The sequence below is a fragment of the Carcharodon carcharias genome, chromosome 3 (genome assembly GCF_017639515.1).
Source record: "Carcharodon carcharias isolate sCarCar2 chromosome 3, sCarCar2.pri, whole genome shotgun sequence".
NCBI classification, from domain to species: Eukaryota; Metazoa; Chordata; class Chondrichthyes; order Lamniformes; family Lamnidae; genus Carcharodon; species Carcharodon carcharias.
In genome coordinates, this window is record NC_054469.1 from 99,519,870 (window position 1) to 99,534,410 (window position 14,541).

The window sequence follows — 14,541 nt, forward strand, 5'->3', positions numbered from 1 at the left end:
CTTTCTCTTGGTGTTCACTTTCCTGCTCTATCAGAAATCCAAACAATTTCTTTTACGGAGGAAATTGAGGACCTTTGGATTATCCTTGACCACTGATTGATTGATTGTTTTAGGAAACATTGCACTGTTCCCCCTGCCCATCTAAAGCATCTGTCAGTGGTTTTTGACAACATTTTTCAGAACAGGCTTATGATTTGTATCAACTCCCACCCACAACAACACAAAATTAAAGACAAATTGTGGGTGTCTCAATCATCTGAGGGAAAAATTCCTTAAGGAAGCATCCACTATGCCTCCCCATCCCTTAGTGGGTAGATGTAATACCCCAAACTTTACAGTCATCAGTTAGTCTCTTCCTTCGATTCTTTCTCCATATGTGGAAGTATGTCATCTTGTGGGAACTTCCACAGAAAGCTACCAGAAGTTTGAAACCCAATGTGTAGAAAGATAGTCATTTATGATATCAATATGGTATAGCAATAGACTGTTAATTTAAAAAAATGCAAGCTTGTCATTAAACTGCCTGCTACTCTGACCATCATTTTGAAGAGCAGTTAAATATGTTTGTATTTTGTTACTGTGTGTGATATGATTGTGTAGCAAATGTCCAGGAAGAGGTTGTGGGTCTTATAATTAGGAAATTCTTTCTCACTTATACTGTAATTTAAATCTGCATTTTAATCATGACTGTTCTGATCAATTAATGTAATTTTGGTCTGATCACATTTTAAAGGTAAATATTGCTTTTAAATCAAGTTTTAATTTATATGGTACTGGACTAGCATCCCAAAGATTATAGTTGAAATTCCAATAGGGGAAATTGTGACATTTAATTCAATGTGTCTGGTAATTTGTCGGCCAGCACCAAAATATTATGTCAAAACCCAATTGGTTCACTATTGCTCTTAAAGAAGGTACCCTGCCACCTCCGTTCAATCTGCTCTGCATGTGATTTTGTTCCCGTGTTGTGGTTGACTCAGTGCTCTCCGGTCAAGCAGGTTATAAATACTTGTTGCTCACTTCCCAAGATTAAATATGAAAAAGATTATATTTATTTTTTCTCCCTACTTCATTGGTTTTACCAATTAGAATCCATCTCACAGATGTAAAGGGTTATCAATTATCTTATGAAAATTCAGCTAGAATTTTCATTAAAAATCACTGAAACACTGATATGAAGGGAATGATTTTCAACTGCCAGACTCTCATATATTACCTGAAAAATGGGCTTATGGGGGGAGGGGCAGCAATAGCAGAGTCAGCACCTTGGCCATTCGTTTTGGCACTTGAAGCCTCCCTGATGCAGTTTCCTGGGGACCCTGTAAATGGTTAAGCAGCCTGGAACAGACCTAAGGCTTGCTTAAATATGCAAATTGAGATCCTATGCCAGTTGTAGGATCCTGATGATAATTTTTAGGTACAAATGGGCATAGATAACTTTTTTTAAGTTGTTAAGCTAAAGTACAAATGGAAAAAATAAATCATAATTTTCAGTGTTGTATCGAAACTGGCCAGATTGTGCAAATGTGAAAAATGAGACTCTGTCATAATGAATTTGTAGTTAATGTGTATTAGTGTGATGCCTTTACCATTAAAAATTCCTATCTCATAGTGCTTCTTTCAGATCCTGCAGGTACTTAATGATTTTTCAATCAAATTAACCCAAAATGCCTAATTTAATATGTAACATATCTTTTCAATGGTGCACATGACAGGTTGAAAAATATGATCACGCACTTGCCTGCCTCTGATGTCTTGCAGTTGCTCAGTCTCTTTTGCTTCTGCCTCTCAAATTTACCTCTCTCTTTTTCTTTTTGCTTGGGAGGTGATATGGCATATTAAGAAAAAAATGCCACGAAGAACTGCAAACTACACTTGGAGTGGGAGGTTGCAGGGAAAATATGCACTTTTGTAGATCATGCAATCATAGAATCTTATAACATAGAGGAAGGCCATTGGGCCTAATGTGCCAGTGCTGGCTCTTTGGAAAAGAGTCGTACTTAGTCCCGCATCCTAACTTTTTGTCCGTAACCCTGTACATTTCTCATCCTTAAGTACCTGTCTAGTTTCCTTTTAAAATAATTTATGGCCTCAGGTTTTCATCTTTTCAGGTAGTGTGCTCCAAATCGCAATGACTGAGTGAAAATATTTCTTCGCATCTCCCAACTAGATCTTCTGTCAATTCTTTTGAATCTGTGACCTTTAGCTGTTGACTTGCTCACCAGGGGGAATAGTATTTTTGTAACTACTCTATCAAAACCTTTCATTATAGTCATTTGGTAGTATGGAACGTGGGTATTGCTGAGTAAAGATATTTTGTCGAAGCTTGTCATCTTGCATCCATCGGGACAATCACAAGAATGCCAATGTCAGGGGTATCAACAACTTTATACTGCATGAGAAGAGAGAGAAAGTGCTGATTGGTTGGCAAGTGGACTCTGATCGGCAGAGGCATTACCATAGAGAATGCACCAGTTAATGGTGACTGACAGTTAACTGTAAGCATTGTTTGAAATTTTAAACCAGGCAACTTGACTCTGATTGGTCAAGGCATTGCCCTGAGGAATGAACCAGTGAATGACAATCATTTATTTTGTTTAGCTGGAACAGGTGCAATGTTTATACATGTTCTTTTTGTTAGCAGAGAACAGGGCCTAAAGATGTTCTGCTTATCACCCAAATGAGTAATGTTGTATATGAATTTCAATGCCAATGTGATGCTAGGTATGTAGGCTGTATGTCCCAAAGATTGGTGGATCGTATCAAACAGCATGTCCCTTCTGTTCGCAACGGGCAAGGTACAGACCACACCCAACCAGCCCATGCTTGCAAAGCCCAAGTAACCGTTATGCTTTTTAACCACTTGAAAGGTAGCAGGGCAAACTGATAATGTTCTGTGAATAGGGACACCAATATCTCTCAGTTCTTCTATAAATGGCAAGATTTTATGAAGTATAATGCGTTTCCATAATAGTGCTCACAAAGTGGATCACTTCACACTTCTCCATATTCATGACATTTGCCATTTCACCAACCTGTCTATGTCATTCTAAAGCATTTAGCTATCTTCACTGCCATCTACTTTACTACTTTGCCAAGTTTTGTATTGTCTGCAAACTTTATAATACTGCCTCATGCATCGAGTCTAGGTTGTTAATAAATATTGCAAAAAAATAATGGGCCCAAAACTGACCCTTTAGGGAACACCACTGCAAACCACCTTCCAGTCTAAAAAACATCCATCCACCGCCACCATTTGCTTCCTGTGGCACTGAGCCAATTTTGTATCGATACTGCTACTTTCCCCTTAATTCCAAAGCTTCCAGTTTCTGGAAGTCCATGTGTTAAATATTATGAAAGTCCATATATACAACAACTACTGCAATAGCTTGATCAACCTTCTCTGTTACCTCATCAAATAATTCAATTAAGTTACTCAGAAATGATTTGTCTTTAACAAGTTTATTGGTTCTCCCTGATTAACCCAGACATTTCCAAATGAAAGTTTGTTTTGTCCCTGTTAGTGGTTTTTGATAACTTCCCCACTATCAAGTTTAGGCTGACTCCTGTAGTTTTCTGGTTTATCCCTCTTCCTTTCTTGAATAGTGATAGCAACCCTCCTGCCCTCTGACACTACTCCTATATCTAATGAGCATTGTAAGATTGTGACAAATGTCCCTACTCTTTCTACCTTTACTTCTTTTATTATATCTGGACCATGACTTAGCAACTTTCAGTTTTTTAGTACATTTTCTCTATTATCATCATATCCATAACTTCACTTCCTCTTAGTGTATCCACTTTCTTTACTTTCTTTATGAAGACGGATGCAAAGTATTCATTTAATAACAGAGATAAAAACAAAAAACTGCAGATGCTGGAAATCCAAAACAAAAGCAGAAATTCCTGGAAAAACTCAGCAGGTCTGGCAGCATCAGTAGAGAAGAATAAAGTTGACGTTTCGAGTCCTCATGACCCTTCAACAGTAAAAATAGGAGAGTGGTGAAATATAAGCTGGTTTAAGGTGGGGGGGGCGGAGAGAAGTGGGGGGGTGGTTGTAGGGACAAGCAAGCAGTGATAGAAGCAGATAATCAAAAGATGTCACAGACAAAAGAACAAAGAGGTGTCGAAGGTGGTGATATTATCTAAAAGAATGTGCTAATTAAGAATGGATGGCAGGACATGCAAGGTACAGATAGCTCTAGTGGGGTTGGGGTGAAATAAGACTAAAAGGGCATAAAAGATATAGATTTAAAAATAATGGAAGTAGGTGGGAAAAGAAAAATCCATATAAATTATTGGAAAAAACAAAATGAAGAGGGAAGAAACGGAAAGGGGGTTCAAGATCTAAAGTTGTTAAACTCAATATTCAGTCCAGAAGGCTGTAAAGTGCTTAGTCGGAAGATGATGTACTGTTCCTCCAGTTTGCATTAAACTTCACTGGAACAATGCAGCAAGCCAAGGACAGACATGTGGGCAGGAGAGCAGGGTGGAGTGTTAAAATGGCAGGCGACAGGGAGGTCTGGGACATTCTTGCGGACAGACCGAAGGTGTTCTGCAAAGCGGTCGCCCAGTTTGCGTTTGGTCTCCCCAATGTAGAGGAGACCACATTGGGAGCAACGAATGCAGTAGACTCAATTGGGGGAAATGCAAGTGAAATGCTGCTTCACTTGAAAGGAGTGTTTGGGCCCTTGGACGGTGAGGAGAGAGGAAGTGAAGGGGCAGGTGTTGCATATTTTGAGTATGCATGGGGAGGTGCCGTAGGTGGGGGTTGAGGAGTAGGGGGTGATGGAGGAGTGGACCAGGGTGTCCCGGAGGGAACGATCCCTACGGAATGCCGCCGGGGGGGGGGTGAAGGGAAGATGTATTTGGTGGTGGCATCATGCTGGAGTTGGCGGAAATGGCGGAGGATGATCCTTTGAATGCAGAGGCTGGTGGAGTGATAAGTGAGGACAAGGGGGACCCTATCATGTTTCTGGGAGGGAGGAGAAGGCGTGAGGCTGGATGCGCGGGAGATGGGCCGGACACGGTTGAGGACCCTGTCAATGACTGTGGGTGGAAAACCTTGGTTAAGGAAGAAGGAGGGCATGTCAAAGGAACTGTTTTTGAAAGTAGCATCATCAGAGCAGATGCAACGGAGGCGAAGGAACTGAGAGAATGGGATGGAGTCCTTACAGGAAGCGGGGTGTGAGGAGCTATATTCGAGTTAGCTGTGGGAATCGATAGACTGTCCACCAATATCCATTACAATCCTACAAGCTCTTACTTTAAAACCATGTTTTGTTTTGCAGAAACAAGATGCTGGTCAAGTTCTGCTGGATATGGTCTATAAACACCTGGACTTGATTGAAAAGGAATATTTTGGTTTACAATTTATGGATGATTCAATAGAATGTCCTGTAAGCATATATTATTTAAAACATTTGAACATTTTTTCTTCTATGCATGCATTTCGTTACTAACTTGATCGTAAAATCTAATGTGGATTTACTAATATTTCATGCACAGAGGTGGCTTGAACCTAGCAAACCTATCAGGAAACAGCTTAAAGGTAAGCGTAGTGACTTACTATAACTAAATGTTATTAACCTCCCAAAACTATTCGTTGAATTATTTAGCCACTGTTTTAGTTGCTTCCTTAAATTAAAATGGAAATAATGCAAATAACCTTAATGTCTTGAGTAAAAATGTAGGCAAATATGAAAATATGCAAATATGAAAGGATGTGTGCCTTAGTATTTCAGAATTTACAAAACTTTTTTTTGAAGTAAAAAGGTTTCCCTCCCAGCCTTTTGAGAAAGTGCTTGACCCTCCAATCATTACCTTTACTGGTGGCATGGAGCTAACTTCAAACTGTCATGAAAGGAACTGTTGACATGGCTGCACATTACATTACTTATCCAAGTAAAAGTATTTTTCTTCCTTGCCCTCCTGCCCTAAAAATATTGTTGGGTTTGCAGTTCCATACTTCTGCAACCTCTCACATATTGCTGTTTAACTACGAGCCTTAATAGTTTGAGTGTTGCAATATTTATTTATACGTAAGTATCACAATCGAGTCTGATCTTTCTTTTATGCAAAGATAAAAACAAAAAACTGCGGATGCTGGAAATCCAAAACAAAAACAGAAACATAAGTACCTGGAAAAACTCAGCAGGTCTGGCAGCATCGGCGGAGAAGAGCACAGTTGACGTTTTGAGTCCTCATGACATCATGAGGACTCGAAACGTCAACTGTGCTCTTCTCTGCCGATGCTGCCAGACCTGCTGAGTTTTTCCAGGTATTTCTGTTTCTGTTTTTGTTTTCTTTTATGCAATATCCATTTGTGAATTTAAAAGAAAGCACTGGAGAACAATCAGAAACTCTGATTGACAGGAATGCTGAAAACAATTGGTGTGGTCCAAATGACATTGAGAGTATGGGATAGGCCAGGGATTTAACCAAAGAGCCTCCTGTTCAATAACACAAGCCATGATGTAAATGAAAAAATGAATGCAGTATTTATCCAATAAGATGACAAAATTCTCTTGTGTCTTCCTCACAATCTTCTGTTTATTATATAGCTAAGGGTTGAAATTCTGGTAGTGTTACCGCCCTGCTAGAAATATGATGCATGGTACTTATGAATATTTTCCCCCCATTGTAGCCTTATCCAAATCCTCAGGGAGGGTCACTTAAATGTTAAGACCAAGTACTCAACCCAGTAGCTATATTGTAGCGCACTGCCAGTCCCTTCTCCCACATCCAACAGTTGGCATCTCGAGCCACCCACGCTTGCTGGAAGGAGAAGAAGCCCTGCTAATTAGGCTGGAATTTACCAGCCCCACCGCATCGGGTTTCCCTGTGGCAGAGGTGGCGAGCCATTCAAATCTCTGTTGACTTCAGCGGGACTGGAGAATCCTGCCCAAAGTACCTACTAATAATGTTAGGCATTCTCTGCAAAAAATGCTATGAAAGATTGGACAGGCAATCAGCTTAATCCAGTTCCCAGTAAGTGTGGGCTGAAACACAAGTGTTATTTTTCTTTATTCTTTCGTGGGAAGTGTCACAATCTTTCATGCCATGTGGGTGTTACTGGCAAGGCCAGCATTTATTGCCCTTCATTATTTGCCCTTGAACTGCGTGGCTTGCTGGACCATTTCAGAGAGCAGTTAAGAACCATATCTGTGGGCCTGCAGTAACATGGACAGCAGACTAGGTAAGGATGGCAGATTTTCTTCTCTGAAGGGCATTCGTGAACCAGGTGGGTCTTTTCAACAATCAATGATAATTTCATGGTCACTATTACTGGGACTAACTTGCAATTCTAGATTTATTCATTGAATTTAAATTCCACTAGCTGCCATGATGGGATTTGAACCCATGTCCCCAGATCCTTACTAGTCCAGTGACATACTATGCTACTATCTCCCTCACTCTCCAAGTGTTCCCATTGACTGTTATGGGGATGTTCTACTTATACTGTAGTGAAGTTCTTAGATATATCTTTGAGATGTAGCATTCCTTTCATTATGGCCTATTGAACGTGCCTGATTTTAATCACTGACCATTAGTGGCCATGCCTTCAGCTGCCAAGGCATTTGCTCCAGAATTTCCTCTGAAAATTTTTCCACCTCTCTACTTTTCATTCCTCCTTTAAGATCTTTCTAAAACCTACCTCTTTGACAAAGCTTTTGATAATCCAACCATCTTCCCTTGATATTCAATGGCATTACCATACTGAGTCCCTAACTATCAACATCCTGGAGGTTCCTATTGATCATAAACTGAACTGGACTAGCTATATAAATACTGTGGCTACAAGAGCAGGTCAGAGGCTGGGAATTCTGTGACGAGTAAGTCACCTACTGACTCCCCAAAGCCTGTCCACCATCTACAAGGCACAAGTCAGGAGTGTGATGGAATACTCGCCACTTGCCTGGATGAGTGCAGCTCCAACAACACTCAAGAAGCTCAATACCACCCAGGATAAAGCAGCCCACTTGACTGGCACCCCATCCACCACTTTCAACATTCACTCCCTCCACCATTGATGCACAGTCTCAGCAGTGTGTACCATCTACACTGCAGCAATTCACAAAGGCTTCTTTGACAGCACCTTCCAAATCCGTGGCTTCTACCACCTCGAAGGACAAAGGCAGCAGATGCATGGGAACACCACTTCCTGCAAGTTCCACTCCAAGCCACACACCATCCTGACTTGGAATTATATCATCATTCCTTCACTGTCGCTGGGTCAAAATCCTGGAACTCCCTTCCTAATGCCACTGTGGGTGTCCTGCATCACATGGACTGCCATAGTTCAAGAAGGTTACTCACCACTGTTGAGAGGGTGTTGGTTACAGGTCGCTATGCTTTAAAGAAGTCTCCATAGTCTTCTGTAGGTTAACTGTAGGTCTTCATTAACTACTATAACTATTCACATATGTACAATGAAGGGTACAAGCTAGGAGCTTAGGTCTATTCTCGTTCTCTGTTGAACACCACGCTGACCCTGAGTCTGGGTCATGTGCCGCCTTACATCACTGTGTGGGCGGTACTGTAATCAGTCCCATGTTAACCCTTTATGTGCCTGACCCTTATATTACATCTCCCCCGCAAGTCTTTATATAATGCATTTGGATTTATGCTAGTTAATTTCATGTCTTACATTATTAGTCCCATACATTTACATTGTTGTTACTACATTATCATTATTATTACTTTAGCACTATTACTACATTATCACTACTCCATCTCCCTTCAAGTCCTTGAATTTAAGGTTCAGGCAGTATGGAGGCCTTATAACACTTCCCTACCTCGTTCACAGCTCTGTTGGGGGAGTGGTAGGTTTTGTTGTTGCTGGTTCTTCTCGTTGATCTGGAGGTTGAGCTGACATCTGGGTATCTTTGTCGAAAGCTCTCCACTGTGCAGTGGGAGCAGCTGGTCTAGGGATAGGGTGGAGATTCCTCCTGTTTAGCCTGACCGCGCCTCCTGCAGTGCCAATCTGGTAGAACTGAGGTTAATCCTCGTTCTTTCTAATGAAAGATGTCTCGATGTCTTTAATCCAGATCTTGTCACCCTCCTGTAGTTGTGGCAAGTGTTTGGCGCAGTGCCTTCTGTTGTAGGTAGAAGCTTGCTTCTGTCTGTATGACAGCTTTTTTGTTTGGATGCCCAGGTAATCCTTGGTTACCAGCTGTGGCATTAATTTTTTCGGCAGAATTAGAAGTTGTGTGAGGAATTCCCGGTCCATCAGCAGTTCAGATGGGGACAGGCCGCATTGTAACAGAGTGAACCTGTAGGTTAGCGGTGCTGTGGGAAAGTCTTCATTCTTTTTCAGGAGACCACTTTCAGTTTCTCCGTTTGACTGTAGGTATCCTTTGAAGCTGGTGCAGTGGCAGAAGCTGGATGTGGTGCGATGTATTCATCGGAAAATTGTGGGCTGTTATCGGACACGATCTCGTCAGGGATGCCATGGCTTGGAAACATATCTTTTAGCGCCTTACTTACTGTCTCTGTGGTACATAGTTGCTTCATCTCCATCTGGAGAAGTAGTCCATTACTTTAAAGAACGACCTGCTGTTGTAGTCAAACAGGTCAATGTCCAGCCTTTCCCATGGCCTGGTAAGGAATTGTGTGGGGATGAGGGGTTCCTTTTGGTCCTGCCTGTGAAACGTCCAAACCTAGCAATTCACAATGTTCTCTTCGATTGCCTTGGAGATACCTGGCTGCCAGACAGTGGATTGGGCTTGTACTCTGCAATTAGTGAAGCCCAGGTGGCCCTGATGTATTTTTTAAAGGATCTCTGGCTGCAGGGAGACTGGTATGACCAGCCACTCAGCGTAGACCAGGAGGTTATCTGTGACTATAAAGTGCTTTTGTTGCTCAAAGTATGTTTTTGCAGTCTCTGTCGAGGCTACCCTTATTGGCAGTCTCTCCAGATGTGGGCATGCCCCTCCTCACTGTGCATTTTCTCCTGGGTGATCTGTTGGAGTTAATTTGTGGTCACTCGGATGTGTATTCTTGTGATTGGGGGCAGGCTTACAGTTCTTCAACAAAGTTTTTTTTCATTCATTCATGGGGTTGTGGGCTTTTGTGGCTGGGCCAGCAATTGTTGCCTATCCCTAGTTGCCCTTGAGAAGGTGGTGGTGAGATGCCTCCTTGAACCGCTGCAGTCCATGTGGTGTAGTTACACCCACAGTGCTTTAGGAAGGGAGTTCCAGGATTTTGACCCAGCGACAGTGAAGGAACGGCGATATATTTCCAAGTTAGGATGGTGAGAGACTTGGAGGGGAACTTCCAGTTGGCGGTGTTGCTGTGTACCTGCTGCCCTTGCCCTTCTAGGTGGTAGTGGTCATGGGTTTGAAAGATGCTGTCTAAGGAGCCTTTTTGAATTCCTACAGTGCATCTTGTAGATGGTACACACCGCTGCCACTGTACGTCGGTGGTGGAGGGAGTGAATGTTTGTGTATGTGGTGCCAATCAAGTAGATTGCTTTGTCCTGGTAGGTCTCCAGCTTCTTCAGTGTTGGGGGAGCTGTACTCATCCAGGCAAGTGGAGAATATTCGGTCACACTTCTGACTTGTGCCTTGTAGATGGTGGACAGGCTTTGGGGAGTCAGGAGGTGAGTTACCCGTCACACGGTTCCTTGCCTCTGACCTGCTCTTGTAACCACAGTATTTATATGGCTAATCCAATTTTTAGTTAACACCCAGGATGTTGATGCCCTGTTTTGTCAGGAGGCCCATCGTGGCCCTTGAAAGGTATCTGCTGTTGTCTGATTTTTACCTTGGACATAAACCGTCTCACAGACGAACCTCATGAAATGCAGGTGAAACCTCTGGATTCTGGGAGGCATCTATGCCGGCTCCTTCTTGTTCAATAAGGAGACTAGTGGTTTATGGTCCATTTCAACTGTGAACATGAGGCCAATGATGTAGTCAGAAAACCTCTTGCATGCCCATGTGACTGCGAGGGCTTCCTTTTCTATGACGGCATATCTTGATTCCAAATCTGACAGCCTTCTGGCAGCAAAGTACACCGGTCACCGACTTCCATCCAGTTGTTCCTGAAAGAGAACTGTTCTGAGACCTGTGGATGAAGCATCTGCTGCTCTGGTAGTTGGCAGGGCTGTGTTGTAGTGGGCCAGAATGTCAGCGCAGAGCAGCATCACCTTGATGCGAGTGAATACCTGCTCTTCATGTGACTGCCAGCACCAAGCTTGGTATTTCTTAAGTAGCAAGGGCTCTGTGACCTGTGCCAAATTCGGTAAAAATATTTCCAGCTGGTTCACCACCCCCAGGAGATGCTGAAGGTCAGGGGCTGAGGATGGGGTGGGGAACTTGCTGGTAGCCTTGGTTTTTTGTGGGTCTGCTAGGATGCCTTTGTTAGTGACGATGTGACCCAGGAGTCAAATTGATGTCTTGGAAAACTCTCATTCGTCATTAAGCATCAGCCATGTTTCCTGCAGGGACATTGAGACAGCTGTGAGTCTTTTGTCATGTTTCTCCACTGTTGCACCGTGAACCAAAACATCATCCATGTGACAAATGAACCCCTGAAGGTTCTGCAAAATGGCCGACATCGCACATTGAAATATTTCTGGCGCTGATGTGATCCCAAATGGCAGGTGTTTGAAGAGAATCTGCCAAAGTGGGAAATAAATGTTATCAGGAGCCGGGACTCCTCATTGAGAGGAAGTTGCCAGAATCTGTTGTTTGCACACATTTTTGAAAACACCATGCTCTTCAAGGGTTTAGTTAGGCTTTCCTCCACAGAGGACTTGGGATGGCTACAGCTTTGTTAAGCTGTGCCAAGTTGACACAAATTCGGTGGGACCGTTCAGTCTTGGGATTGGGATCATCCTGGAACACCATGTAGTAGGTTTTGTAATTTGGAAGATGACTCCCATGTTTGTCATCTCATCCAGCTGCTGCTGTATATGTGTGATGAGAGGGAGGGGGACCTTTTGTGGAGTGAAAAGGCACATGGGTTTAGCAAGCTCTCTCAAAGTGATCCTGTACACGTTTTTCAGACACTCCAGTTCTGTGAAGAACTTTGGGAACTCACTTTTGTATTTCGAGATAGGCCCTTGGTTGACCTCATCAATCTTTTGTGGGATGTTCAGTTCAACACAGGCATTGTGGCTTAAAAGTGAGCAGTCCCAGTTGGTAGACGACTAACAGGGTCTCTTGGATTGTTTTGTCCTTACACTTCAGTGTTGCTTGCAGGGTGCCCTTCACCAGTACTTGTGATCCACCTGCTGCATACAGGGGCGTTGTGGGTGGCATCAGCTGTTGGGTTGTCAGCCATGGTTTTTTTGTCCAACAGGGCTGTCACCCGGGCTCCTGTATCTAATTTAAAATTTGTTAGATGGCCATTGACAGCAGTCCAAAATGAGATACCAAGATCTTTGACTTCACCCAAGAAGCATGGCTGTCTCTCTTCTGGGTTTGCAGTCTTGACCTTGTGGATCACCTTTGGGCCTTCCGTACATTTCAGAATTTTTGCCTTGCACGGTTTACCATAGTGTCCAATCCTGTTGCATTGGAAGCATTGTGCTGCACTTGCAAGACATTGATATCGCCTTTGAGGGTGCTTCCCTGCACAGTGCTGGCACGGTTGCTCTGCTGGCCTGTTCTGGTATTGCTTTCCCTACTTACAGTGTCCCTATGTCTTTGTTGCTAGATTGTCCTGTGCTACTCATGGATTCCTCACTTCTAACTATCTGGATTGCCTTTTCCAGGGTTAGATATTCCTTTGCATGTTGATCTTCTGACTTTTTATATAAACTGAAGTGATGGTGTCTCTTAAGAATCTTCCTCTGAAGTCTCCAATTTTGTGATTGATCTGAGCTATGGATTAGTCCAAATTGACCTGGACGTGTGGAATTGTGATCCATGTTAATTTTTTTTTTAGAGTGTATGTGCAGCTTTAAGAGTTTTCTGAATTTCAAAATTGCATTGCTGTTCCTTCAGAGACAAAGGGATTTCCTGTGCTTGCTGGTTTTAGCAGGCTCCACAAAAGGGTGATGGTGTCTCCTTGAAAAATGGATTTTTAACAATGGCTGCCTGGATCACCTGCCTACTAACTTCCTTTGTTCAGTGGTTTACTTTTTAAGCTTTCAAGTCAGTTGAATTGGGGCTTCTGCTGGTTGTTTTACCGAGCTGGACTGTCACGACAGTCCCAAAATACTTAATTATTTCTCTTTTTTACTCGGTTGGATGTCATGTTTTCCGGCTCTGACTTGGGATCGGGTTTTAGCGACTGGTTTCTTTCAAACAGTAATCTGACACTGAATTACGTAAAGGAGTTCCCAGGACTTGCTGCAGCATGAAATTTTAAAAATTAAGCTCACCCTTGCAGGTTCTGTCGACTCTGCACTCTGACGATAGACTTCCAAGTCTTCTGCTACAGTGAGGAGTTTTAAATTTCAGCCTCCAGCTTCCAAGCCTTTCTTTTGAACTTTTACTGATGATTTTTCCTTTGTGTATCTGCTGCTGGAGCTTCTTTTCAGGTCAGAATGCTATTTTGAATTTTTCCTGCGCTTTCCAGCATTTCGGTTTGTCTCTGCATTTTAGCAAGGTTCTGGGTTTTTTCCCTTTTACTACCAGCATTTTTTTTTTTCATTTATTCATTCACGGGATGTGGGCTTTGCTGGCTGGACCAGTATTTATTGCCCATCCCTAGTTGCCTTTGAAAAGGTGGTGGTGAGCTGCCTTCTTCAACCGCTGCAGTCCATGTGGTGTAGGTACACCCACAGTGCTGTTCAGGAGTGAGTTCCAGGATCTTGACCCAGTGACAGTGAAGGAACGGTGATATATTTCCAAGGGGAGAATTTTCTCCCCATTGTGCCAATTAAGGCCCACCCAGTGTGACGCGCACCTGGAAGCGCTCAGTGCTCCCTGTGCGGGCGGGGGAAGGAAGGGGAACACAGAGATGCCTCAGGGCGATTAATTTGTTTGTGAAAAACTGAAAAAGAGATTTTTAACAAATTATTTGGACATGTCCCCTCATGTGACAGTGTCACATGAGCTGGGACATGTCTACGAATTTTATTTAAAAATTTTATTACAGTTATAAAGCCTTCATGAAACCTCATCCCCCCCCATGGATGAGGTCCTTTGAAAAATGCAAAGGCCGCCTGGGCTCTACGCCTGCCCGCCAACCTTAACGTTGGATGGGCAGTCCAGACAGTCAGTTTAACTAGGTACTTAATGGCCTTAACAGGCTTTTCACAGTTCGACAGGTGCACAGCCGACACCATTGCCCGCCTGCCGAACTGAAGATCGGAATGATGCGCGGTGATGTCAGGACGCATGCTCGACATCATCGCGTGTCATTTTACGCGTCGGCGAGTAGGGCCAGCCCCGCACACTGACCAGAAGATTCAGGTCCAAGGCAGGATGGTGAGTGATTTGGAGGGGAACCTCCAGGTGTTGGTGTTCCAATCTGCTGCCCTCCAGAAGGATGTTGGTTACAAAACGGTATGTCTTAAAGAAGTCTTCTGTAAGCTAACTGTAAGTCCTTATTAACTACTAGAACTATTTACATTATGCACAG

General features: G+C 43.0%; 1 protein-coding gene across 4 annotated transcripts in view; it reads left to right on the forward strand.

Annotated features, from left to right (window-relative positions):
• The window catches only part of LOC121275931 (tyrosine-protein phosphatase non-receptor type 3-like), a 305,875-nt gene that overhangs the window by 116,484 nt on the left and 174,850 nt on the right, over nucleotides 1–14,541 (forward strand). For 2 of the 4 annotated variants that reach the window (XM_041183799.1, XM_041183801.1), the window contains exons 3-4: nucleotides 5,292–5,399; nucleotides 5,509–5,551. In XM_041183799.1, the coding sequence (XP_041039733.1) occupies nucleotides 5,292–5,399; nucleotides 5,509–5,551 (151 nt within the window). Of the gene's footprint in view, nucleotides 1–5,291; nucleotides 5,400–5,508; nucleotides 5,552–14,541 lie in introns of those variants that run through there. The other 2 variants (XM_041183803.1, XM_041183804.1) reach the window with 2 other exon arrangements.